This window comes from Populus nigra, chromosome 9, assembly GCF_951802175.1.
Source record: "Populus nigra chromosome 9, ddPopNigr1.1, whole genome shotgun sequence".
NCBI classification, from domain to species: domain Eukaryota; kingdom Viridiplantae; phylum Streptophyta; class Magnoliopsida; order Malpighiales; family Salicaceae; genus Populus; species Populus nigra.
Genome location: NC_084860.1, coordinates 14434665 through 14462186, shown reverse-complemented (window position 1 = coordinate 14462186; position 27522 = coordinate 14434665). Strand labels below are relative to the sequence as shown.

Here is a 27522-nt window from a genome sequence, read left to right as displayed (position 1 = left end):
CCAGTCAACAGACACGTCAGCGCCAGTCAACAGACACGTCAGCGAAAGTCAGCAGACACTTCAGCGACGGTCAACAGACACATCATCGACCAGTCAGCAGACACGTCAGCAACATGGGACCCACCGACCACGTCATTAGCCGCGAGCCGAGCCAAGCCGAGCCGAGTTGAGCCGAGCCGAGTTGGAGCCGAGCCGCGAGCTGAGGGACAGGATTCAGTGTAGCTGATCCTATGTGCAACCGGATCTGAGATTGAATCTGATCCGTTGATCAGGCCAGAATTGTTTTGATCAAATCTTAGCCGTCTGAAGTGCGATTTGGACGATTTCAGACTTGTTTCCAGCTAATTTGATCGTTCCGGATGCAATGGTACGGTCCGATCATTGAGATTTGAGACCGAAAGTGGTGGTGGTGAATTAACAAAGAGATTGCCCGATCAGGAGGCATCTGAAGGTCATCATGGTGGTCGATGGAGATGAACAAGAAAAATGTGCACATGTTTACCCAATTACATGTGTTGAACTGTTAAATGGCGAGAATTTTAATTGCCTTGAGGGAAGGCAAAATTGGGACACTCTAGACACCCGATCATGTGGATAATTTGAGGTGAAGAGTGGAAATTGACGAAGACCAATCTTGACGAATCTAAAAACTGGTAGTCTCGCCAGATGTTGAGAAATCATGTATTAAACCAGTATATTCCAGATCACTTGTAAAGGAAAGCCGGGACAAAGCTAGCAAATGGTTGTATATACAGAAAGACAGTACGATGGATAGATATGGCCTGAGAAGTTATGTCTAGGAGATTAGGTTTTAAGCGGGACCAGTGTGACCCCTCCAATCTTTCCTGGGAACTTGCTTAGTGGAAGGATTATCCATACGGTACTATTTTCGTATATATAGCAGTTTGTAATGAAACGATTGAAGACTAGCAGGATAACGGCACAAGGGAACAGTTGGGTTCCGAAGGTTCAAGGATCTGATGAAGTGGTGATTTCTCCAAAGAAGTTAGATTCGGTGACTGTGATTTCTCGAGGGGAGACTTGATGAAGACCCTGATAATGGAAGAGAAATACAGCAAGGGGATAAAGATTGGCACCCTATTTTGATTTCGACAGGTGTTGTGACAGGATGAGCTGCTGTCAAACATAAGCAAGGAATAAGGGAAAATCTGGAGAACAGAAATTGCACGAGGGCACACGGAGATTGTGCAGGAGTACCCGTAGGATCCAACGGGGTACTGCAATGAGACAACAGGTGCAAGGAGAAGAAGAGTTCCCAGATGAAGCTTAGAGCAGAGACTGTTAAAGTTTGTACAACAGGAAGTCTCTTATGCTCTTGATGAAGACAACAGGCGAAGACCTTTCCAATGCATGCAAGGATGGAAAGAGAGCTGTTGCAGAGGCACCTAATTAAGGGGGTGCAAACGCCTGTGATAAAAGGCGACCGCCTATGACGAAAGGCGAAGACACCAGAGAGAGTTGGTGTAGGTGGAGCTGTCAAGCAGAAAGGCATAGAAGCTCCAAACATAGAAATCGAGGTGGAGGATTGCGAGGAGTATACCGCAAGTTTCTCTTTCTATGTGATTAGTGGCAGCTATCTCTCCCATAGTGCACATGGTGGAAGAGAATTCTGGAGCCACTTTGAAGCATCTTAGCTGAAGGAGGATACGACCACCTATGAAAGGTGAAGACACCTTAGATGGAAGGTGTGTGAGGGTCGTGATAGAAGCCCCAGTTTAGACCGCCGCATGACGACGAGCGGAGACACCTAAGGAGAAGGTGTGTGGGCCACGATGTAGGCCCAGTTCAGAACAACCCCAGAGCAATGTGATGGCTAGATATGAGTGGACAGGTGTATAGCCAATGAAGTGGCTATAATGAGTATGGAGATAAATGCAGGATTGACTTTCATGGATATTGCCCCCATGCTAAAGATCAATGAGCTAGAAGACATTTGCCTTGGACAATAAGTATGTGACTTGTGGAGCACTAAGACGCGGCTGCTATGAAGAAGCAGAAGGGCATGCGCAGGTTCCGGGAACGAGTTGACTCTTGTCAAGGTGGTGAGCTCGGTAATGGCATTGTAATACTCAGAGTATGAAGACAGATATGGATCAACCTTTAATGGGCTGCCCCCATAGGTGAAGGTGGAGAGCTACCTGGACTCTTACGACTAAGAGCGAGAGACTCACGGAGAAGTAAGGCGTGGTTCCTAGGGTGGAACAGAGGGCAGGCGCAACTCCTGGATGAGTAGACTCTTGGAAGAGTGGTGAGCTCGTGATCATATTGAGATACTCAGATAATGACTGTCGCACTTGGAAAAAGAAATTTCCGTTTGAGGGGGTGTTGTAAGCCTTGGTGTAAGGCTTGATGAATCATTCCGGACCGAGCATGGTTGATACGCTCGAAGGGGAATGTTGTGTTCCAGAGACAAGCGTTAACACTCTTCAGATGTGATGTGGGAGACTATCTGGTTGTAGTGATCCTTTTGTGTGAGAAAAGGTGTGCTTTGGTAACTCTGATGATTGAAAGGTTTGGCGAGTACCTGTAAACTCGGCCACAGATGCTCGCAGAATGGTAAGCTTGGAAGAGCTGCAAGATGCAAGCCTGTGCTGAAGAAGCAAGAGGACAGTTGCCCCACATGAATGGCAAAGGGGGTGATTGTTAGGTTGGTTGCCATTAATGTGCAACAACCATTGACTATTGGCAGCCACCTTTGTTGAAGAAGAAGAGGAGTTGGCAGCCACCTTTGTTGAAGAAGAGTAGGAGTTGGCAGCCATCAATGTTGACAACAAAGCAAGAAGGTTGCCATGAAATGCCTATAAAAGAGGCATGATTTTAGAGAGAGTTGAGAGAGTTGTAAGAAATGTAGAGAAGAAGAGAGAAAGTGAGGGGCTGCAATGGCAGCAACCTTGCTGCCATTGCAGCAGCTGCAAATGCAGCAAGAGAGTTGAGTAGAGTGGATGTAATCCTCCTCTTCTACATGTATTTATTGTATCCTTTCTCTATCTCTAATAAAATGAACCTCTCCCGTGGATGTAGGCGGTTTTGCCGAACCACGTAAAATATTGTGTCAGTGTGCTTAAGCCTCCGATGAGCAACTATCAGAACATCACCGGTCGGAATTCCCAACACAATATCGTTTGTGCTACTGTATATGATAAGTATCCCTTGACTAGTGATATTCAGGGCTCCTAATTTATTTGAAAGAGGAACTTTTTTGTTTGCTACCATACAACCGTCCCCGGAAATTCCTTGAGACTGATGCTCTTGTCGTACCAGGAAGACGATGTGTCGGGAAATTTCATCCCTGTATATTTCTAAAAGCCAACTTTGTCGCTGCATTCTAGCGGAGTTCTCCGGATACACCCATCTGACCAATCTGAGAAGTTCCAATCTGCTAGAGACTTGGGCATGAATCCATCCAAGCATACACATATAGGAGATCTACTCATCTCACAGCGAGTATTTGGACACCAAAAGGCATAATTTTCACACTGATCAAACTGGCCAACGTCATTAATCACCCAATCATTTGTTCGGTCATTCCATGTGAATCTCTGTGGAAGGCCCAATAGACTGAATGTGAGCCTTGAAAGTGTTAAAGTAATTCAGATCAAACATAAAAGGATGTTATAATTCTCAATAATCTGTTTATTATGAATACTTAAGTTAACCAAAATACAAAAGAATTATATATAGGTTAAACTAAAAATACTATGCTACCCTTAGTAAATAAGACTAGATAAATATTATTTAACATCTCCCCTCAAACTCATGATGCGGCAGCTACAAGCATCGAGAGTTTGCCAACTAGAAAACAAAAACAAGAGATGGAATGTGCCTTGGTAAAGAAATCGGCAAGGAAGAAGGAACAAAAGGCAAAATAATGGTGACATGCTTGAGATGATGACGAGTAAGATGACAATCGATCTTAATGTGCTTAGTTTGCTCATGAAAAGCGGAGTTGTAAGCAATCTGAATAGAACTCTGATTGTCACAATACATAAAAGTAGGATGAGAAAAGAAAATTCTCATATCAGCAAGTAACTAACGTAATTAGACAATCTCTTTGGTAGTAGATGTCATGGCAGAAGCTGAAAGAAAGTCGAAATATCATATTTTGCAGAAGCGGAAGACAAAATATCACTCCAAATTTTTTTTGAAGAAACTGAACGCAAATATCAAATTGTAGAAACTGAAGAGAAGATGAAATACCAAAACAATTGTAGAGAAAAAACACAAATACCAAATTATAGAAGCTGAAGGAAAGTCGAAATACCAGATTTTGCAGAAGCGGAAGACAAAATATCACTTCAAAAAAAATTTACAGAAACTGAACGCAAATACGTAATTGCAAAAACTGAAGAGAAGATGAAATACCAAAACAATTACAGAGACAGAATAGAAATATCAAATTGCAGAAGCTGAAGAAAAGTCAAAATACCAGATTTTGCAGAAGCGGGAGACAAAATATCACTCAAATGTTTTTTGCAGGAACTGAATGCAAATACCAAATAGCAGAAAATAAAGAGAAGAGGAAATACCAAAATAATTGCAGAGACAAAACAGTAATACCAAATTGCAAAAGCTGAAGGAAAGTTGAAATACTAGATTTTGCAGAAGCGGAAGACAAAATATCACTAAAAAAAATTGTAGAAACTGAACGCGTGCAAATACCAAATTGTAGAAACTGAAGAGAAGACGAAATACCAAAACAATTGCAGAGACGGAATAAAAATACCAAATTATAGAAGCTGAAGGAAATTGAAATACCAGATTTTGCAGAAGCGGAAGACAAAATATCACTTCAAAAAAAAATTGCAGAAACTGAACGCAAATACCAAATTACAGAAACTGAAGAGAAGACGAAATACCAAAACAATTACAGAACAGAATAGAAATACCAAATTGCAGAAGCTAAAGAATCCATAATAAAGGTTCACATATTAATTCTTCAACCACGAGAACAAAACTTGATTTTCATCCTTCAACTTTTAATTGGTCAAACAACTCATGTTTGATGTTTTGAAAAATAGATCTGAAGTTAAGTTTCAAAGGAATGCATTGAGTGTGCTAGAACATCCTATTGGCCCAATGGACTGAGTGTGAGCCTTGAAAGTACTGATGTTTGGATTCCAAACTGGAAATAAACCTCTTTGCTGTTGAAAACAAATTCATTGGAAAAAGGTATCGGTCTAGGATTTGCTATGAATTTTATGCCATTCCATGGCCCCGCTCTAAACAGAGTAATGTTTCCCCTCTTCAGAAGTAGCTGGGGATACCCATGAGTATCTATATACCATATTCCCAAGTAACGTTTGCTACCCATATAACTGTACGACTCCACTTCTTATACCATATTCCCAAGTAACGTTTTTCTGAACTTCCAGGGCTGAAAGATCCTAGTTCAAAGTTTCCCCCGGTTGAAAGGAGAGTTGCACCATCTCTTATGGATTGGCTTGGGTAGATGATGTTTGATGTGGCGGAGTTGATTGAAATAGAGAATAAGGAGCATGCAAACAGCACTGTAAAAGCTCCCATTCAATAGAGTTTTCATAGATGTTCTGGTTTGATCACGCAGAAAAATGTATTGTTATTAGTACAAACTGCTGGTCTAATGTGAAGACGGTTTCCAAAGATAATGACTCCATGTAGCTTCGGTAAAAATTGGCTACCGTTTTTCATTAACCATAAGATCCATCTATCACGGCCGGAAAAGTCCTATTTCAAGCAGTTTCAATAATTTCGCCCCAAAGACATCCGCAATGAGAATAACAAAGCGTCAGCTTTGTATATACTATATTAGTAGCTTTTGTGACGCTACGAGTTGTTGGATTAAAAAATTTTAAAACATAAAAACGATAAAAAAATTTTTAACTATAACCTTAAAATCCAATGTATACATTGAATAAAACATTTTGAGGATTATATACATAAATAAATGCTAAAAAGAATTTAACACAAAAACTACTTACTCATGAAATCAAGACCATTACATAATTAAATATATTCTTTTTAAAAGCAGGTCAAACGACTAATCAAAACTTGCTTGATTAAAAAATTTAAGATATTATATAGTAAGACGCAACATTTTAAAATAATTTAAATTAACCCAAATTAATTTACAAAATCTGCAATCTAGGTCAAGAATCCAACCACTTTCAGTAAACAAAAGTCGCTAGTGGCGCTTCGAAGACATATTTTTCTTCCCTTCTCTCCCTTGGTTTTCTACTCCTAATTGTCTCTTTCATTTTTCTTCTCCTCTTCTTTCCCTGGGCTGGTTGGGCTTGTGTATCCTGTCCCGTTATAAACATATTGAGAAAATTAGACTCGATCCTGATATACAATAATCGAAAGGATCTGCCTCCCTTAGCCACGAGAAAAATCAACCTCCTGATATCTTTTTTTCTGAATGTTCACAGCAGGTGGACATGTCTTAGTTCACACAGAGCGTATTCCAAAAGAACATTGACTTTCGTTACCCTCCATCTTTTGAAAAAAACACCCAAGTAGTGAATGATGATAGGCTATTTTATCAATAGACTTCTGACTTTATAAATGTAAAGAGATTACGGATCCAAATTCTTTCCTTCCCCAAGAATTCCCACTCCTAAATGGCACAACACCTATTTTGGGTCCACGGCATCTCTTTATCTTCCTTCCTTCCTTCTATTTATTTATTTATTCTTACCTTAATTAACTGCATTTCAGTGCTTTGACTTCTATGACTTGTTTTCTCGGCTCCTATGGCTGTGTAAGCAGGCCTAGACATAGAGCCCACTGGACCACTTTGGCCCATGTTTCTAGGCAAGACCCATGTTTCCAATGGGCTGATTTTCATTTTTGCACATGTTGTCTCGACTCTCGATGATTATATTTTTTTACCCGAAAGAGAGTTGCATAATAATCAGTCATCTTTATAATTGAAAATTAATACAATTGTTGTATAGTTATATCTCAGCTTGAATATAGTTGGCTAATGAGTTATAGTTCAAGTGATACTAGTGCATCTCTATCTTTATATATATATATATATATAACAACATAAATAAATATATAGTTTTGTGCACAAAAATACCTCCTAGTACCTTAAAATTGTAAGACGAGTATATTTGTCTTTTTAAATTGAGTATTTATAGTACATGAGAATCAAATGTATTTAACACAAACTACTAGCTCCTTAATCCTAATGATGTGCTTTAGAGGTGTCTGAGGGGAAGTTTTTGATCTATGAGTCATGTTGCATTTACGAGCATAATGCAATTAATTTATATACCACGTTATAATTAAGAAATGAACTGATTGAAGATCTAATTTAAATCTAAGGATATAATAAAAATAATTTAATATATAGATACATAGTACTAAATTATAAGGATAAATTAAACTATTTTAAATAATTTTTTCATTAACATAATTACTCAAGTAATTGCACTATTCCAAACCGACCTTGGCCTTTAATTTGATATGACTATTAAAGTATTTTTTAGATTACTTTATTTATTAATTGAGATTGTTTTTTGGTTAATCGTATAAAATTAATGTCTCATTTTTACATCTCAGAGAAAGAAATTTCTCTTGCACACCCACCTATCTAAATTTGCAAATTCCAATCACTTGGATTTGACCTCCTTGCAAGTACAAAAGGCTTGTAAAATATTAGCATCTGACTATAATTGTAAGACGCCCTCCGCGCGAGTCACACAAAAAAAAAATCAATATAAAAAAAAATGTTAAAGAAAAAATATTTAAAACTAGAATTAATAGTTTAATTGGTAATTTAAAAAATAAAACAACAAAAAATAAACAAAAATAATAATAACAAAAAAGGTTAAAAATAACTCAACCTAAGCCAACCCAAATTACATAACAACTCAATAATAAAGAATAAAATTAAAAAAAATCAGTTAAACTGGGTTAACTTACAAACTTTACAACCATTAAAATAAAACTGGGATAATCTCATAGGAAAAAAAATCAATAAAAAAAAATTAATATCAATTTCTAGTAAATCAAATGAGAACATGATAATTCAAAAACAAATTAAAAAGAAAAAGGTGAAGCTTATTTTTAGCAAATAAATATTGAAAGATGAAAATTAAGGAAAAACATATACTTTAAAAAGGTAAAATAAACCTAGATTCGAGCTTACCTGGGTAAAAAATAATAATAATCTCTTACCTAGTTATGATAACAGGATGAACGTATTTGAAAGAAAATTGAATAATATCATGAAATACAATTGTCAAACAACTTAGTGTTAAAGGAAAAAAATAAAATAAAAAATTAATTTAAAAAAAACAATGAAAAAAAATATGTGTCAACTTAGGTTAACCCATAAACCTTGTGATTATAGAAATCATGAAATCCTTGAATTGAGTTCAATTAAAAAACTTAATTCCTAACCAATTTAATTTTAAATGATAAAATGATGAAATAAAAAATATCAATTTAAAAACTTGTCAAAGGAAAAAAGATAGAAATAAAAAAAATGGGGAATACATTTAATAGGAAAAAAATCAATAGAGAATAAAATTGTAAAAAACAAAATGGTTGAGATAATCCAATAAAAAAAATGTAAAACAAAATATGAAGAACAATTTTCAATAAATCAAATATTAAATGATGAAATTAAAATAATTTCATTTCAAAAAAGTAAAAAAAAAAGTCAATCCGAGTTAACATTTGAAACCGGTAACTTTGATCTTGAACCCAGGATTAACCTCATAGCAACAAAAAAAAACTCTTAGTTAGCATGGGTTAAATTACAAACCTCATTATAAATGGGCATAGAATTAAGATAACCCAATTAAAAAAAAAGGGCATGAAGATCAATTCCAAATAAATTAAACGTTGAAGGATGAAATTAAAATAAATTAATTTTTAAAAAAAGACAAAAAAATAAAAGTCAATTCATGTTAACTTTTGAAACCAGTGAATCTAGTTATGAGAATCTCATAGAAGGCAAACCATAAATTATAATAAAGGAAATCTAAAAATATTGGGTAAAAAATAAAATATAAAAAGACATTAGCTTTTAAAAAGGAGAAAAAAAACTAAGCCAACTCAGGCAAACCTCTTACACCCAATCTAATATCTAAAACTCAAAACCCTTGAAATCCTTGAACCAAGTTCAATCAAGAAGTTTAATTCCGAACTAATTTAATTCTAAAGGATAAAATCATGAAAAATAATCAATTTAAAAACTTTACGAAGAATAAAAAATAGCAATAAAAAGAACATGTATCAAATCTGAAAGAAAACAAACCATAGAGGATGAAATTGTAAAAAAAAAATACAACCTAAAAAATGATCTCAAACAAAATAAATAATAATAAAAAGAATGAAGTCCAAATTTAAAAGATAAAAAAATAAAATGAGATGAAATCGAAGAACAATTGTAAGTTTATAGCTTATTAAAAAATAATAATAATTAAATTTAAAAAATTAAAAATTAAAAGATGATGAAATTAAAAAGTATTTACCATTTCATGACTTATTAAAAACATAATATTTAAGAAAATAAAGATTAAATATAAAAGAGAAATAAATTATAAGGGATGATTTGATTTTTTTAAAACTAGTGATACAAAATTCAAAGATGGAAAAGAGAGAAAGAAAAAAAAAACACTAAACTCGATGCATGTTAAGAACACATGCCACATGCCGCTCAACTGTATTGGGAGTGCTGAGAGCTTTAGTATGTTTGTTTTTGAGGTAACTTTCTATGGTTGTTGTTTGAAAAAAGTAAGTTTAATAAATGTGTGGTTAGTTGGATTTAAATATGTGTTTGGTAACAATTATGGTTGAGATTTATATGCAGCAAAAAATATGTTTAAAATATTTGGTAGTTGCAGTTACTTTTCAAAGTGTTTTTTTACTTGAAAATACAGTAAAATAATGTATTTTTATTTTTTAAAAAATTATTTTTGATATCAACGCATTAAAATAATCTAAAAACACTAAAAAAATATTAATTTGAAGAAAAATAAAATAAAAAATTATCATTTTTTTCCAAATATGTTTTTGATTTACAATTACCAAATACATTTTTTCACCACGAACACAAAAAAAAAGTGCAAAACAAACACACCCGAATAGATTTAATTGGTAACAGATATATGGCACGTATTCAAGATGATGTATTCATAGTAACTTGTCAAGTAGACATACAAGCTAACGATTTTATAACAGATGGATGATAAAAGAAAAAGAAAAAGAAAAAAAAGAAAAGTCTGTGGGCTCAATCCACGAAGCTTTGATCAAAATATTAGTACAGACCTGATATTGAGTTTAAAAAGTATTTTTAAAAAAATAATTTTTTTTTAAATTAGTATATTTTTGATGTTTTTAAATTATTTTGATATATTAATCTTAAAAATAATTTTTTTAAAATAAAAAAATATTATTAGTATGCTTTTCTGAGTGAAAAGCATTTTAAAAAATAATCGTAATCACACTCCCAAACATACATGAACATCATCCTACATACATGAACATCATCCTCTCGAATCAATTCATCTCTTAACACTTTCAATTTTTAACTTTGAATCAAACACAATCTAATTGTAATAAATAGCATGGTTTATTAACGTTATTGTTTGAACTAAAATCAAGGTAATAAGCTGTTTCGAAATGCATTATTATTTGTTTTTTAAAATATTTTTTATTTAAAAATATATTTAAAATAATATTTTTTATTTTTTAAAAATTATTTTTATATCAAAACATCAAAACCATTGAAATTATAAAAAAAAATTAATTTAATTTTTTTTATATTTTAACCAAAACGAAACAGTGGCTAAGTTGTCATATTAAACATAGATAGCTAGCTTATAAAGGGTAGGTAAAGCCCAGTAGAAATTAAAACATCAGACAAGTCCAAAAAAAAAAGAAAAAAGGGTAAAGAAACCAAACAGTGTTTTGGAAGATATTTCGACAGTGTGAAGCTAAATAAAGTAATGAACTACTGTATCTTCGCTTCATTGTAGATGGAGTTGTATTTATTGTGATTTGTTATTTTAGCTGGAGGATTAGGACCTTTGATTGGCCGCACACCGCAATCCAAAGCCAACGACTTGGAGTTTGAAATTTGAAAGCCTTTATGTCCTGTCCCAGCTCCAGCTTACCTGCAATGGGACATGATCGGCTCTCTCTCTCTCCCTCTAATATTTATCGGTTAAAAAATAGTAATTAAAAAAATAATAAAAATTCCCATCTAACTTTATATAATTTATGAAAAAGTAAATTTTTAGTTTTTGAGTACATAATCTACGATTTTTCTTTCCAAATTTGATATCAACAAACTCTTGATGATCATACTTTTCATTTGATAGTGATAAAAAAAAGATAGGGTTAAACATTTTTTATTGGTCTGTTTGGATCAAAATATTTTAAAGTTAATGGAACTAAAAACTAATTTAAATTGATCAGTTTTTTATTTTTTAGATTCATATGGATGTCCGGGTTAACTTACATGTACCTCAATTAATCTCATGGACCCTGAAATTAATAACCATATAAACTTACAATGGCTCTGAGATTTATAGGATTTGAATCGTGACCTCTGATGAGCAAATTCAAAACCTGATTAATTGAGTTACACTTCTCAAAATTAAATATCAGTTTTGATTTGGTTTGATTAGATATTTTTTTTATTTTCAAACCAGTTCAAACCAAAATTATTTTGCTAACACTGGACTTTTCCGCATTTCATCTCAAAATGGATATCTAAGCTAACTAAGCTAAATAGTGCACGAATGGCAAGCTCCGGTCTTCTCTTATCCACTGTAATAATTATTGCAGGTAGCTTGACTCTTGGTATAGCTCGTAGTGAGCATAGAGGAGTAGTTATCCTTCATTCCGGTGAATCTTGTTACTTTAGAAAGAGTCCCCCCGTATCCATACATCTTGAGGTCTTGTGAGAAATAGAAAGAAAGAGAATACAAAAATTAAGAGAAAAAGTAAAGAGGAGCATGCCTTTGATTGGGAGGACTTTCAAGCATAAAGCTTGACAACTTGTGGAAAATTGATGAGGAGGAGGCAAATCTGAGAGGGACAGGAGACATAAAGAATGGAGGGGGGGGGGGTAAATTTTGTCTTTATTATTGTTTATTTTTGTATTTTAAAAATATTTTTAAAAAAATTAAATTTTTTTCTTTACTTCAAATTAATAATTTTTTTTAGTTTTTTCATATCATTTTGATACACTGATATTAAAAATAATTTTTAAAAAATAAAAAAAATATTATTTTGATGCATTTCCAAATAAAAAAACACTTTAAAAAACAACTACAACTACACTTCTAAACACCTGTTAGTCTCTTAGGGAATACTGATTTAGGTTTAGGGGTTGAGAAAAATATCTTATTTATATACTTTTTTTTCTGCTGGTTAAACCGGTTTGGTTCGGTTCAACCAGTTTTAGATTTTTACAACTGGATTTGAACCAAAATGGAATATGTTGTGATTTTTTAATTAATTAATTTAGTTTTTTTTCTTGATTTGATTTTTCCAATTATTTTCTTTGATATTGTTCTAAAAATATCCCATTATTTTCTTTGATCTTTCTAATTTTTGTTTTTGTGTTTGTTACTTTTATTTCTTCTTCGTATTAAAACCAGCTTCCCTTTTAACCTCTCTTTCCTCCTTTTCACTTTTCTAATTAATTTAGAAAAGAAATTGTATTGAGTTTTTTTTACAATAATGGCTAGAGATTATATAACATCAGAGTTTGATGGCTAAAAGTGCATTATACTCTGAATCAGATGGTTAAATGTAAATGTTTCACATGAGAGAAGTGTCGTTGATTAACAAATGCTAGCTGTTAACTAATCTTTTCTCATCGTGTATGGGTTTTAGAATAGTAGGGAATCAAGAAAAGTACTAATGAGAAGACAAATAATTTTCCATTATGAGGCCACAATCATTGAAATGACTCAATTTGTTTCCAATTGTGTTTAGAGTAAAGTTCTGTATATTTAAAATATATTACTTTCCAATTGTGTTTAGAGTAAAGTTGTGTATATTTAAAATATATTACTTTATTTTCAAATCTAAATAAGGAGAGAAAGGATGTTAATAAGCCAAGTTTGGACTTCTTTCCCTAATCATTTAAAGTGGGTTTGATAGGGTAGTGGTGATTGTTTTTTAAAATATTTTTTTATTTAAAAATATATTAAAATTATATATTTTTTTAAATTAATTTTTGATATCAGTACATTAAAACGATCTAAAATCATAAAAAAAATAATTTGAAGCTAAGAAAAAAATAAAAATAAAATTCAAAATTTTTTTTAATTACTTTTGAAAAGCAAAAATTATTAGTCAGTCACTTACAATCTCTTTATTTTCATCCCTTTATTTTCCCTTTATTTTCCCAACAATTTCCTATCCCTTTATTTTCTCTGTCTCCTTTACTGTTTCTATTTTGCTCAAGCTGAATTTGCTTACAGTCACTCAACAAGCCAAACCATAGGAGCTAACCTTTTTAAAATGGTTCATGGAAGAAACCCAATTAGCCCTTTGGATTTAGCTCTAATTCCTATTGACTATCAATTTAGTTATGATGTGAAAGTTCAAGCTGAGAATATAAAGAAGATGCATAGGTAATTATGTGACCAAATCATTAAACAAAATGAGAATTATAAAGATCAAACTAACAAACATAAAAAACAAATATCTTTCAAGAAAAAAGATTTGGTTTGGGTTCACCTTGGAAGGAATCCGATAATTTTCACGAAGTAAGATTCAAAGTAAAAAGATACTCTGTGTGATGCAGAGACTTTCTACTAGTATTCTCTCTATAATTTATTTTGATTCAAAGTAAAAAGATCAATGTTTATTTTGATTTGATAATTTTCATTTACATGAAGGTGAGAAAATGGGTGAAAGAGAAATTGAATTTAAAGTAAAGTCGTGTTTGATTAAAACAAAGAGTTGTGTCTATTTGAAATAAAATAATTTATTTTCAAATTTAAATAAAAAACTATCAGACAATATTGCGTATGTTCATGACAGAGTTATGTTTATATTTGTTTGTTTATCATTTTAAATGATGTTGATGATAAGTGATTGAATAAACCTTAAAAACGACATTGTAATTAAACTATAAACACCAAAAGGCAGGTAATAAATAATTTATTTCTAGCTTAGGCTACCATTACAAGAACAGATGTCACTACATTTCTGGAAGCATAAATTACAAAAATCCTCTTCTTCCAGTCTTTACGAAACGAAAGCAACGGTGAAGTCTTTTGAGCTAGTATTCCATGCCCTAATTTCGTTCTGATAAATAGTAAACTGATTTCGAGGGATTTAGACTACTTCAAAGAAGAAATTAAAAAAACTGGGCAATTTCTGGCTTTCACCGCTGTTTCTTATTTGACTATGCTTCTTTGAGGTGCGATTTTAGAGTAGGAAAGCAAAGACTCAAGTCAACAGGAAAGCTTAAAATAAACAGGCAGGCCAAAATGCTGAGTAGTAGTAATAATAATAATAATAATAATAATAATAATAATAAGATTTCTGTTATCCTATGAGATAATGACTTGATATTGCAGTTACCTAGACAAGCAAGAACTGAAAAAAATAGACGAAAAAACAAGTGTGCAATCCTCTTTGCTACACAGGAAGACTTGTCAAACGAAACAACTATAGAAATAAAGGACAAATATTGAAATCATTTAGCTCCAATCACTCTGTCGTGGAATGGTGTGACTGCTAGAAAGCTGGAACAGATGTCACTGCATATCCGAAAGCATGAAATTTTCTAGCTTCAACTCCGTTGTCAAGCGACGATAGGCTACCGTGCCTCTAATGATGTCAGACTAACCTCATTGAGTGAATGAGCTTCATGCTTGTTTGATGAACTGTCCTTTTCAGGTGGATTATTTCCCATAAAAAAACCAGGCTGCTTAGGCTGAGGCAATGGATTCTCACTGCCTAACATTACAACCACAGTCGACATGGTTGGTCTATCTTCTGGTCGCTGTTGCACACATAATAAAGCCACATGAATGCATCTTAAAACTTCAGCTAGATTGCGCGAATCACTCAAACCTTCATCAATCAGGTCCAATGGTGTTCCTTTGGTCCAAAGAATCCATGCCTTCCAAAACAACACAGTGTATCAGTGGATGGATCATTCTGATTTGCATGACAGCAATGAATTTATAATTATTCAGTTAACTATAGAAGCATCCAGAAGGAAAATGCAATGGCATGTTGTTGGATGTGGCTCTTTGGATAGTTTGATACCAGCACTCTTCATCACGATTATATATTAACATGTTTATACAAAAGCTTACATGTCCAAGAAGGTTAACGTTCTGGTCTGGGTGACAAAATCCCCTGTTTTTCTTTCCACTCACAATCTCCAGAACTAGGACACCGAAACTGAAGACATCTGATTTCACAGAGAAGTGTCCATCTAATGCGTACTCAGGAGACATATACCCACTGCAAAATAATATCGGCTGGATCAGTTCTGAAAGCATATAAATGCAATACAACGTGGCCAGTTCAAGAATACTTACTATGTCCCAACTACCCTATTAGTATTGGCCTCCACTTGATCTCCACCAAACATTCGAGCAAGGCCAAAATCTGAAATTTTTGGGTTTAGCTCATTATCCAGTAAAATGTTGCTGGCTTTAATGTCTCTATGAATGATCCTCAGTCTAGAGTCTTGGTGAAGATAAACAAGCCCTCGAGCTATTCCTCCAATGATGTGAATACGCCTTCTCCAATTCAGTAATTTCCTTCTGGTTAAATCTGCTCAATTTCTCTACCATGTTATAGAAGCATTAATTGATAAATGATAAATGATAATAAAACATGCTATCTATTGATCAGTGTAGGCTCAAACCAAAAATAATGGAGTCCAAGCTCTTGTTTGGCATGTATTCATAGATTAACATTTTTTCATCTTTATGGATGCAAAAACCGAGAAGCTTCACAAGGTTGCGGTGCTGAAGTTTTGCAATTAACACAACTTCATTCTTGAACTCGTCCATTCCTTGCCCAGAACTTTTGGAGAGCCTTTTCACTGCTATTTCTTGTCCATCTACCAATGTACCCTAAATCACAAATAATCAACAGAACTTAGTTTAATATTACCGTATTGTTTGCACAAGTAGCAGAGTTCTATTCACCTTGAATACTGGTCCAAAACCGCCTTCTCCCAGCTTGTTCATGCTAGAGAAATTATTAGTGGCACGTGCTATCGTGTTCAAATCATATATAGGTAACTCCATGTCTTCTTTCCTCTCTTCGCTGTTGTCATTATTTCTGAGATATGTTTTCCTTGTGTAGGAGGCAACTCCTAGTATCAGCAAACCTAGAACCGATATGACAGAGCTAGCAATTATTACTGCTTGCTTCTTCTTATCAACGGGTCTTTTTTTCTCAACATTTTCTGCAAGCAAATAGGAATTGTTAGTGACGCATTCTTTTAGTTCAACATCACTTCTTAAATAGAAGTTGAATAAAATCTTGTATTTTTTTTTCAGTGACGAGGGCTATTCTTGAAATGGAAATTAGGAGAAGTGAAATTTTAGAGCATGTTCAGATAGGAAGATGGAGCCGAAGAAACGACGCTTTCTAGTTCTAGTTTTGATGAATGAAAAGTGATCTAGTCGGGCTTGAGATAACAAGTGATTCTGATTAGTTAGGTGTGGATCTACCATACTAAATGAGTCTCTGTCTTAGATAGATTATATAAATGACCTAACAGATTATTTTTAGGCCTAAGAGGAATTATGGAAGCTCCAAACTAAAATAATAGCTTAAAAAAACCATAGCTTTTGATTAAATCATTGAATTAGATATTTTTAGAATGATGAGTCATGATGTTTGTGAGTAGACAACCACACCATCATCTAGATCATAGTAAAATACATGTTCCTCATACCTATACCGCTTTTAGATGATATGTTAAACTAATTGACAAGTTCTAAAGTATGCTCCAAAATTGACCTCAAGTGTTGATATCATCATATTAAAATCAAACTAGGACATGAATAGAAGACAACCTTCAAAACTCACAATGTGTTATACGAGTGCATGATTAGGTCATTTGGTTTGCACAATGCTCTCAACACGTTCATAAGGTCCATGTATAATTTATTGAGGTCACTTATGGGTAGATTTGTTATGGTTTATTTCGACGACATTCTAATTTATAGTCCTACTCTGAAGTTTTATTTGGAGCACCTATGCCCTATATATTTTTAATAGTTTATGCAAGGAACAATTATGTGTCAACAAAAAAAAATGTAAATTCTTTACTTTTATTATTGCTTCTTTTTTTTTTTTGCTTTATTGTGTCTGTTGATGGTGTTCAGGCTGATCAATGTAAGATTTTTATAATTGTGAAGTGACCAACATTGAGAAGCATTCACGATGTTTGGAGTTTTCACGACCTTGCATATTTTTATAGAAGGTTTATCAAGAACTTCAATTCTCTTATTGCACCCAATAAAGAGTGCCTAAAGGGATATACCTTTCGGTGGACAAATGAAGCTAAAACTAATTTTTAGATGGTAAAACGGAAAATGACTAAAGCTATAATGTTGGCATTACCAGACTTTGAGAAACTATTTGAAATAAATTGTGATGCTTCTAGGGTAGGTATTAGGGGAGTTCTTAGCTAGGATGGACACCCAATTGCCTTCTTTCATGAGAAACTATCCAGCTCGAAAAAAAAACTACTCTAGATATGATTTGGAGTTTTATGCTATTGTTCATATTCTAAAACATTGGAGGCACTACTTTATACAACAAGAGTTTATTTTAATTACAAATCATGAAGCTCTAAAGTACATAAATAGGCAACATATACAAGCTTAACTCTTGACATGTAAAGTGAGTGTCGTTTCTGCGAGAGATTACTTTTTCATTAAAACATCAATTGAGCAACCTAAATAAAGTACGTGGTTGATGCTCTCAGTAGGTGGGTTACCTTGCTTAGCACTATATGCATAAATGTGTCAGGATTTAATATTTTATGTGAGTTGTATTTAAGTGATTTCTCATTTAGGAAGATTTATGATGAGTTATCAAAGGGAGGTAAACAAAATAACTTTATACTTGTGAATGATTATCCTTTTCATGGTTTACATCTATGTATTCCAATTTGTTCTTTACATAAGCATATCATTAATTAATAACTTTGTAAGGGGCATTTCAAATGGGTTAAGACATTGACTCTAGTGTTAGTAGATTATTATTGGCCTAAATTGCCAAGTCAGATTTTTAATTTTGTCAAGAAATGTGTTGTTTGTGAGAGATCTAAGGAGAGAGCTTATCAAATGATGGATTGTACACCATATTACCAATTCTTGATGCTTCATGGCTAAACATAAGCATGAATTTTGTACTAGACTTACCCCATACTCAATGAGCCATGAACTCTATTCTTGTTGTCATTGATAAATTGTCAAAAATGGTCGTAGAGAAATACCATGGATGTATCTTGGGTAGCCCAACTTTAACTTCAATGAGATGGTTTGTTTGCATGCCATTTCTAGGTCCATCACTTTGAATACAAATGTAAAGTTCATGAGTAAATTTTATTAAAGGTTGTGGGGAACATGGGCAGTAAGTTGAACTTTAGTAGGTTTATCATCCTCAAACAGATGGTTAAACAAAGGTGGTTAATCATGATCTTGACAACCTTCTGTGAAGCCTAGTCGAAGATACGTTGAAACAGTGGGATATTGCATTGCAACAGGTGGAGTTTGTTAGGATATTGGCATGCAAACCCGACAAGATAAAAGACAAAGAATAGGATAAAATGAGAAATTAGACACACAAGAATTTACGTGGTTCACCCAATTTGGCTACGTCCACGGGCAAGTATAGAAGGATTTTACTAAGTAATGTGTGAATTACAACCTCTCTCTACTAATAGGAGAACAATTGAAATCTCTCTATTAATAGGAGAAAACACCTCACTTACTCTCTCACAAATACCTCATAATTTTGTAGGATTACTTTCCCTCTCTCACTCTTCTCTTCCTCTCTTGTGATGTGCAAAATAAGCTTGGATGCATTGCCTATTTATTGGCAAGCATCCAAGCAAAGGACAAAGGGCACCAATTGGTGCTACAAGTGGCACCGAATTGGTGCCCAACATTATTGACTTTGCCAACAATGTTTAGCTGACATCACATTCTCCCACTTAAAGACTTTGATGATTTAATCAAGTCTTCACACTTGATCATTTGTGATTCTTCTATCCTTTCTATACTTGTCATCTTCATGCTGCTTACGTTTCTACTAAGCCATAAGAGGATCTGCACCATATATACTTGTCAGTGTTGACTGGTTTGGTCAAAGCATCTGCTGGGTTTTCCTTTGTGTTAACCTTCTGAAAATCTATACTTCTATCTTCCACAACTTCGCGAACAAAGTGATACTGAACATCTATGTGTTTTGTTCTTGAATGAAACGCGGGATTCCTTGCAATATGCAAGGCACTCTGACTATCACAATACAAAGGAATCTTCTCTTGTTTGTGCCCGAGCTCCTCCGTAAGTTTCTTCATCCATATTGCTTCTTTACAAGCTTGTGTAGCTGCCATGTACTCAGCTTCTGTTGTGGATAATGCTACAACAATCTGAAGTTTAGAGACCTAGCTCACAGCTCCTCCTGTAATTATGAACACATAGCCTGTAGTGGATTTTCTTTTCTCAAGGTCACCAGTAAAATTTGAATCAACATAACCTCTAACAATAAATTCTGATCCTTCATAACATAATGCAGCATCTGAGGTACCCTTGATGTATCTCAAGATCCTCTTAATAGTATTCCAATGCTCTCTACCAGGATTTGCCATATATCAACTAGCTGCTCCTACTACTTGTGCAATGTCTGGTCTTGTACATATCATGGCAAACATTAAACTTCCCACTGTTGATGCATACGGTACTCGAGACATCTCCATCCTCTCTGCTTCATTGATAGGAGACATATTTGAGGATAATTTAAAGTTAACAGGAAGTGGGATGGAAATTGGCTTACAATCTTGCATGTTGAAGCGTCTTAAGATCTTATTCAAATAATTCTTCTGAGAAAGCCAAATCTTCCTCTTACTTCTGTCTTGGTGAATTTGCATCCCTAGAATCTTGTTTGCTAGTCCCAAGTCCTTCATATCAAACTCCCTAGCCAACTGTGCCTTCAATTCTTGGACTCAATCTTTGTTGGTGCTTATTACCAACATGTCATCCACGTACAACAACAGAATGATGAAAACATCATTCTCTTCAAACCTCTTGTAATACGTACAATGGTCCGAACTGAGTCTGTTGTACCCAAGGCTAATTATGAAGGAATCAAATCTCTTGTACCAACACCTCGACGCTTGTTTGAGATCGTATAGAGATTTGTTCAACCTGCAAACCAAGTTCTCCTTGCCTGTTTCAGCAAAACCCTCTGGTTGGAGCATATAAATTTCTTCTTCAAGTTCTCCATGAAGAAATGCAGTTTTCACATCTAACTACTCTAAGTGAAGATCAAATATAGCACACATTGCCAAGACTACTCTGATTATAGTAAGTCGTACTACTGGAGAAAATATCTCATTGAAGTCTATTCCTTCTTTCTGAGCATATCCTTTCACCACCAATCTTGCACGATACCACTCCACTTGATCATTACCATCACATTTTATCTTGTAAACCCATTTGTTGCCAATGACCTTTCTTCCTTGTGGTAGCGGAACAAGATCCTAAGTGTTATTCTTATGTAGAGCTTCAATCTCCTCTTGCATTGCTGTCATCCACATATATACATCTATGCTTTTGATAGCTTAATGGAAAGTTGATGGCTCTCCATCCTCTGTTAGAAGACAGTATGCAATGTTGCTCTCAGTAACATATTCTGAGTGCCAAGCCGGTGGTCTTCTTTCACGAGTTGACCGTCGAACTTCAGAAGTTTCAGACTCTATTTGTTCTTGTTCTTCATGCTCTGGTGCATCTTCAGAAGAAGTATGATTCTGAGTATTTTCCATCTGGACTGTTGTAGTCTCCTTTAGAATGCTATTATGTTCTTCCATTTGCATTTAACCTTCTGCAAATATGACATCTCTACTGATGACTACCTTGTGGGCAGTGGGATCCCACAAGCGATACCTCTTCATTCCATCAGCATATCCCAAGAATACATATTTTCTGGATTTTGAATCCAGCTTGCTAACTTCTTGTGTATTATACATCACGTACACAGGACTTCTAAATATATGCAATCGAGAATAATCAGCTGGTTTTCCAGTCCACATCTCCATCGGTGTCTTCAGCTCAATTGCAGTTGATGGAGATCGATTTATCACATAACAGGCGGTATTGACTGCTTCTGCCCAGAATAACTTTCCTAGATCTGCAGCCTTCAACATTGCTCTTGTTCTTTCTAATAGAGTTCTGTTCATCCGCTCTACCACTCCATTTTGTTATGCAGTGTATGCCGTTGTGAACTGCCTTTTGATACCTTTATATTGACAGAATTTATCAAATTCATCACTGGTATATTCTTCTCCATTGTCAGTCCTCAAACACTTGATCTTTTTTTCAGATTCAAGTTCCACCCTCGCTTTAAAAATTTTAAAGACTGCAAGCACATCTGCCTTCTTTCTAATGGATACACCCAACATCTCCTGGAGAAGTCATTTATGAATGATACAAAGTATCTTGCTCCTCCCAAGGATACAACCGGTGCTTGCCAAACATCAGAGTGAATCAGGTCTAAGATGCATTTGCTCTTAATTGTTGATGTGCCAAACTTCAACCTGTGTTGTTTACTTGTAACACAGTGCTCACAAAAAGGTAAAGTAACCTTTGTAAGCCCAGGGAGTAACTTCTGATCAGAGAGAACCTTTAAACTTTTCTTTGATGTGTGGCTTAGTTTTTTATGCCACATCATCGTCTTCTCTTCTGCAGGACTGGCTGATGCAATTGATGCTTCTGCCCCATGATGTGTTTCTCCTATTAATATAAACATGTTTGCAACGGTCTTTCTTGCCTTTAAAACCACCACAGCTCCTAAGATAATTTTCATTATTCCATTGTCTGTTCGGATCTTACAGCCAAGCCTATCAAATTGTCCTACAGACAAAAGATTCTTCTTCAAGTCTTTCACATGTCGCACTCCTGAAATAGTACGAATTAAGCCATCATACATCTTCAATTTGATGGTGCCAATGCCAGCAATCTCTAAAGCATGATTATCACCCATGAACACTAAGCCTTCAGAGATGGGTTCATATGTATGGAACCAATCTCGATTAGGAGTCATATGCCATATTGCTCCTGAATCCATTAGCCAGACCTCAGTGAGCTCTTCTCTATTTGTAGAGATTGTTGCTGCTTCACTATATAAAACCTCTCCATCTTCTGAGGTGCTTGCAACACATCCTTGAGGTTTTGATGACTCTGCAATATTCTTTATACCCTTTTTAAACCAACAATCCTTTTTAAAGTGCCCTTTTCTGCCATAGTTGTAGCATTTCACAGTCTTCTTACTTCTTGATTTGGACCTCCCTTGCCTTTGACTCCCACTGAAGCCACGCTCCATTGATCTCCCTCTTGACACCAATAATGCCTCTGCTTGGTTTGAACTATTTCTGTCTCCTTTATTTTTGCGCCTATTTTCTTCTTCCAAGATGGCGGCTGCAACATCATCAAAGACTAAATAGTTTGTGAGGATATTATTGGTCAAGTTGATAATGAGCTGATCATACGAATCTGGAAGACTTTGAAGTAAAAGCTCTGCACGTTCACTTTCCTCTATTTGTTGACCCAACGTAGTGAGTTGTGAAAATAGAGTTCTTATTGTGTTGATGTGGTCAGTCTCCGCCGTGGTTTCTACCATTCGAAGGGTATAAAGTCTCCGCTTTAAGAAAAATTTATTATGCAAAGACTTGGACTCATATAGCTTTGTTAGAGTCTCCCATATCTCCTTAGCTGTTTTCTTCTCCGCCACACTTGATAATACTTCATCGGTTAATGCTAAATGTATGTTAGCAATAGCAGTGCCATCCATCTCATTTCATTTTGCATTATCAGTGATCTCCACGGGCTGATCCCCAATTGCTGCTAAGTAATTGTCTTTCCTTAAGATTGCCTTGATTCTCATTTTCCAGAGTGAGAAATTGCTCCCATTGAACCTCTCAATCTCATACTTTGCTACCATTTTATTCACCGTAATCTATTCAGCTATCACAGTTTCACAGATCTGTAACGTATATAGAAATAGTATCGTGTGAATAATACTTCACTAAGTAAGTTCCTAGGAAAGATTGGAGGGGTCACAAAGGTCCCGCTTAAAACCTAATCTCCTTATACAGAATTTTCTAGACTGTATTTAATCACCGCACTGACTTTCTATATACGCCAACAGTAACGTATGTGAACAGTACCGTATGGGTGAATAGTGCCGTAGACGTGAATAGTAACCGAATACACGAATAACTTTTGTGTATTAACAACACCAACCAGAAGGCTCTAATACCACTGTTAGGATACTGGCATGTAAACTCGACAAGATAAAAGGCAAAGAATAGGATAAAATGAGAAATTAGATACACAAGAATTTGGCTACGTCTACGGGCAAGTATAGAAGGATTTTACTAAGTAATGTGAGAATTACAACCTCTCTCTACTAATAGGAGAACAACTGAAATCTCTCTATTAATAGGAGAAAACACCTCACTTACTCTCTCACAAATACCTCATAATTTTATGGGATTACTTTCCCTCTCTCACTCTTCTCTTTCTCTCTTGTGATGTGCAAAATAAACTTGGATGCATTGCCTATTTATAGGTAAGCATCCAAGCAAAGGACAAAGGGCATCAATTGGTGCTGTAAATGGCACCGAATTGGTGCCCAACATTGTTGACTTTGCCAACAATGTTTAGCTGGCATCACACAGTTCACTTATAATAGGTCTCATAACTAGACCGCCAACTGATTTCCTTTGAGATAATCTACGGATAGGATCCTTCTCGAGTATTGGAGTTAATTCTTGTTCCGTGCATCAGACAACTAAGTATATAAGCTATAAATATGGTAGATTACTTGCATGGCATTCATGAGGAGGTCAAACAGACAATCAAATTTTTGTGTTCTATGTTGTTTATGTCTTTTAGCTTCTGCATGTATAGAAAAGATTCATATGCCAAAAATCAACCTAAAGGTGCTCACAATACTGTAGGGAAACCAATTCTATACCTTTTTAAATGCTTCCTATGAAATGTTTTCACTGGCTTATGAACAAACAATGGAGACTATTAAAAAATCAGTATTCATTGGCATTAATAAGAGGCATACCTAATTCTGAAACCGCAATCCTGACATAAAGGTCTTGTCCATCCCCTTTTGACCTACTTGTATCAAGGAGGCCACCAAACCAAATCAGGCAGCCACTTCCACCTCCTCTGACATCTAAATTTGCATATGCAGTGCAGGAGCAGTTCTTCAAACATATTCCCTTACATTCCTCGAGACCAGTGCTTTTATTATACCAGGAAGAAGATGTGTCAGGCAATTTCATCCGTGAATAATTTTGAAAGCGATCTTTGTCACTGCAAGGAGTCCTTCGAACACACCCACCTGACCAATTTGACAACTTCCAGTCTCGTGGAGACTTGGGCATGAATCCATCCAGGCATGCGCATATAGGAGAATTATTGAACTGGCAGTAAGCATTTGGACCGCAAATAGAATATCGCGCACATATATCAGGTTGGGCAATTTCAACAAACTGCCATTTATGTGTTCGATCATTCCATATTGAGCGCTGTGGAATACCCAATGGAGTTAGTGTAAGCCTCGGAAAACCTAAGCTTGTGATCCCAAAAACGAAATATCCCTCCTTCTCGTTGAGCACAAAATCATCTGTTGAAATTGAATCAGGTTTCGGAATTATTTCTGCAGCAAAACGTATGCCATTCCATGACCCAATTCTAACTTGTGTTTTATTCCCCTTCTGCAAAAGTAGCTGCGGATACCCGTTAGGATCTAGAAGGAAAGAAAATTCACCTCGAGCAGGATCTTCTGAGCTCTTCCAGGATGACAGAAAGCTTTCAAGCCGAGTTACAAAGTTGATTCCCAGTTTCATTCCTGGCAGCAAGGTGTCACAAGGATAGTCAAAACTCTGCCACAGAAAGTTGGCAGTGCTGTTATCATTTTCTTCTCTTACAACAAGATTTCCTGTCTCCAAGAGCTCTGCGACTGGATTCTCTGCAGTTCTTGACGAATTCGACGACCAGACAATATCTTTGGTGCTACTGTATATGATAAGTATCCCTTCGCTGGTGATATTCAGGACTCCCGAACTATTGGAAAGTGGAATTTCTCTATTTGCTACCCAAAAAACCGTCTGAGGAGACTTCGTAAACCATAAACCCAAGTATCGGTTTGTCGAATTTGCAGGACTGAAAAATCCTAATTCGAAGCTTCCGCCATCTGAAAGTAGAGTCTCACCATCTCTTATGGAGTGGCTTGGATTGATAATAGCTGGTGTGGTGGAGTTGGTTAAGATGAAGAATAAGAAACAGCATACAAAGATCACTAAAAATCTTCCCATTGAAGAGAGCTTTTCACATTAATCACTTCTGATTACAGCATAACTAACGTTTTGGTATTAATTTACAGGTTGATTGGTAAGAGACAAGCTTAGATACCGCGGAGTTTCTCACCAGAGCTTTTCTGAAACGGAAATGAGTCAAATGACACAAGGGTCCCACTTTTCTCCCGTCGTGATTACAAAGACTCAAGTCCATCACATATTTTTGTCATAAATGATGGTTGAAAGTTCTAGCGTTTAGTTTAACCAGATATGATTTATCATAAATATAAAATTTTAATTAAATTTAATATCTTAGGTAATTTAATTAAAGCTGCATTAAAATTATAATAAACTAAACAATAAAATTCATAGATTCAAGGAGAAAGTATGCAATAATTATGGCATGGCATATAAATCCAGTTGACTTAGTTATTTTAAAAAAATAATTTTTTTTTAATTTTATTATTTAATAATATGTTTGATTGAAAATTAGATTTAATAATTTATTTTGGTTTGATTTTTATGAAGTTATTTTGACCTTATGACCTGTGAATAGTAATGAGTTAACCTATACTAATTTGGCTCATTTTTTGTGTCATTTTTTAATAAAACAATTTCATCGTTAAACATCAAGTCCGATAGGATTAATTGAAAATTGAACTTCATAATTTTTTTCATTTGCTTTTTATGAAGTTATCTCAGCGTCGTATTTAGAGTCATGAATTTGACAAGTTAATCTGGGTTAAACCAAATAATTTTTTTATTTTTTTCTATGAGGTTATTTCAGTCTCATAACTCAGGTCATTAGTTCAGCAAATTGACTTGGGTTTATGTTTTTTTCTTAATTGATTTTTTTTAGTTTCATCCTTCAACATTGAATTAATTGTGAATTGAACTTCGTAATTTATTTTAATTTTTTTTCTATGGGGTTATCTGAGTTGTGAGTTTAATAGGTTAACTTGGGTCACTTTTATAGGTATTTTTTTAATTGATTTTTTTTTTCAATTTCAACATTCAACATTGCTGATTAGAATTAAGCTTTATAATTTGTTTTATTTGTTTTCTATAGGGTTATTATGGTCTTATAATCCGGGTCATAGATTTGACATGTTAATCCGAGTTGACCCAAGTCATTCTAATATATTGTTATTGTAATATAAAAAAATGTCATCTTAATTTTTTTTAAATCAAACTATGTTTTTATGAGTCATCCGAGTTGTTTTTGGACTTACAAAATTAATTAGGTCATATCGAGTTAACCTCCACATGATTTAAATTTTTTTCTACTAAAAAAATTAACAATATTTAAATAACTTATTTTGTTAAAAAAAATTTAACCACACCCGCGGGTTAAAAATTTAGTTACTTCTAAGCATGATAAAATTGCTGCCGCGCGCCCTTAGTCCTCCTGTAGCCGCCGCGCACTTGAAAGCAATTGCGTCGTCTAAAACCGTCTAGCTTTTATTGTTTTGTTTTACGTATCTATAAAGCCAGGTCACATGAAAGGTATATGAAGAAAAACCAATTGCTGCTGCCCTGAGTCCTCCGGTAACCGCTGCGCATTTGAAAGCAATTGTGTCGCTTTTTATTGTTTAATGAAAATTTGTCATGCATGAAAACGATAAGCATAAAAACAAATACAAAAGACTTTTTTTTTCCAAAATTAAAACAAATTAAAACCCCTGGAAAGGGAAAAGGGGAAAGGGAAATGATGGTGGATAGAGTGTCAGCCGGGAGAGTGGGGACTCATGGGGAAAGAGGAGTACTGACTCAATAGTTTTTGTAATTTTTATCGTGAAATCAGTCTGGTTTTAATAATTTTAACGAGTTGGATTAATTTTACACGAGTTTAACTGATTTTGCTAGTTTTAACTCGATTTTAAATGTTTTATATGTTTTGACTCGTAAAATCATACGATTTTACAAGTCAAAACGCGTTTTTGATAACATTGATT

At 34.6% G+C, this 27522-nt stretch overlaps 1 protein-coding gene across 2 annotated transcripts; it reads right to left on the bottom strand.

Annotated features, from left to right (window-relative positions):
• Positions 1 to 14488: 14488 nt before the first annotated feature.
• Positions 14489 to 25764, bottom strand: LOC133703363 (G-type lectin S-receptor-like serine/threonine-protein kinase At4g27290). 2 transcript variants are annotated; one of them, XM_062127843.1, is made up of 6 exons: positions 24328 to 25756; positions 16158 to 16420; positions 15872 to 16082; positions 15540 to 15777; positions 15312 to 15462; positions 14489 to 15112 (listed from the first exon to the last, which is right to left on the bottom strand). In XM_062127843.1, the coding sequence occupies exons 1-6, from the start codon at positions 25583 to 25585 to the stop codon at positions 14807 to 14809; spliced, it is 2427 nt and encodes an 808-aa protein (XP_061983827.1). In that variant the 5' UTR covers positions 25586 to 25756; the 3' UTR covers positions 14489 to 14806. The 2 variants fall into 2 exon arrangements, with proteins under 2 accessions (XP_061983827.1, XP_061983828.1); XM_062127844.1 differs by lacking the exons at positions 15872 to 16082; positions 16158 to 16420 and having other exon boundaries at positions 24328 to 25764.
• Positions 25765 to 27522: the final 1758 nt, after the last annotated feature.

Excerpts from the sequence above, each read along its gene's own strand:
- LOC133703363 (XM_062127843.1), bottom strand. The coding sequence starts at position 25,585 with ATGGGAAGATTTTTAGTGATCTTTGTATGCTGTTTCTTATTCTTCATC. Across the intron at positions 16,083-16,157 it reads GTTTTGGACCAGTATTCAAG|GGTACATTGGTAGATGGACA; the intron begins GTGAATAGAACT and ends TTTGTGATTTAG. Across the intron at positions 15,778-15,871 it reads CTTGGACTCCATTATTTTTG|ATTTAACCAGAAGGAAATTA; the intron begins GTTTGAGCCTAC and ends GAAATTGAGCAG.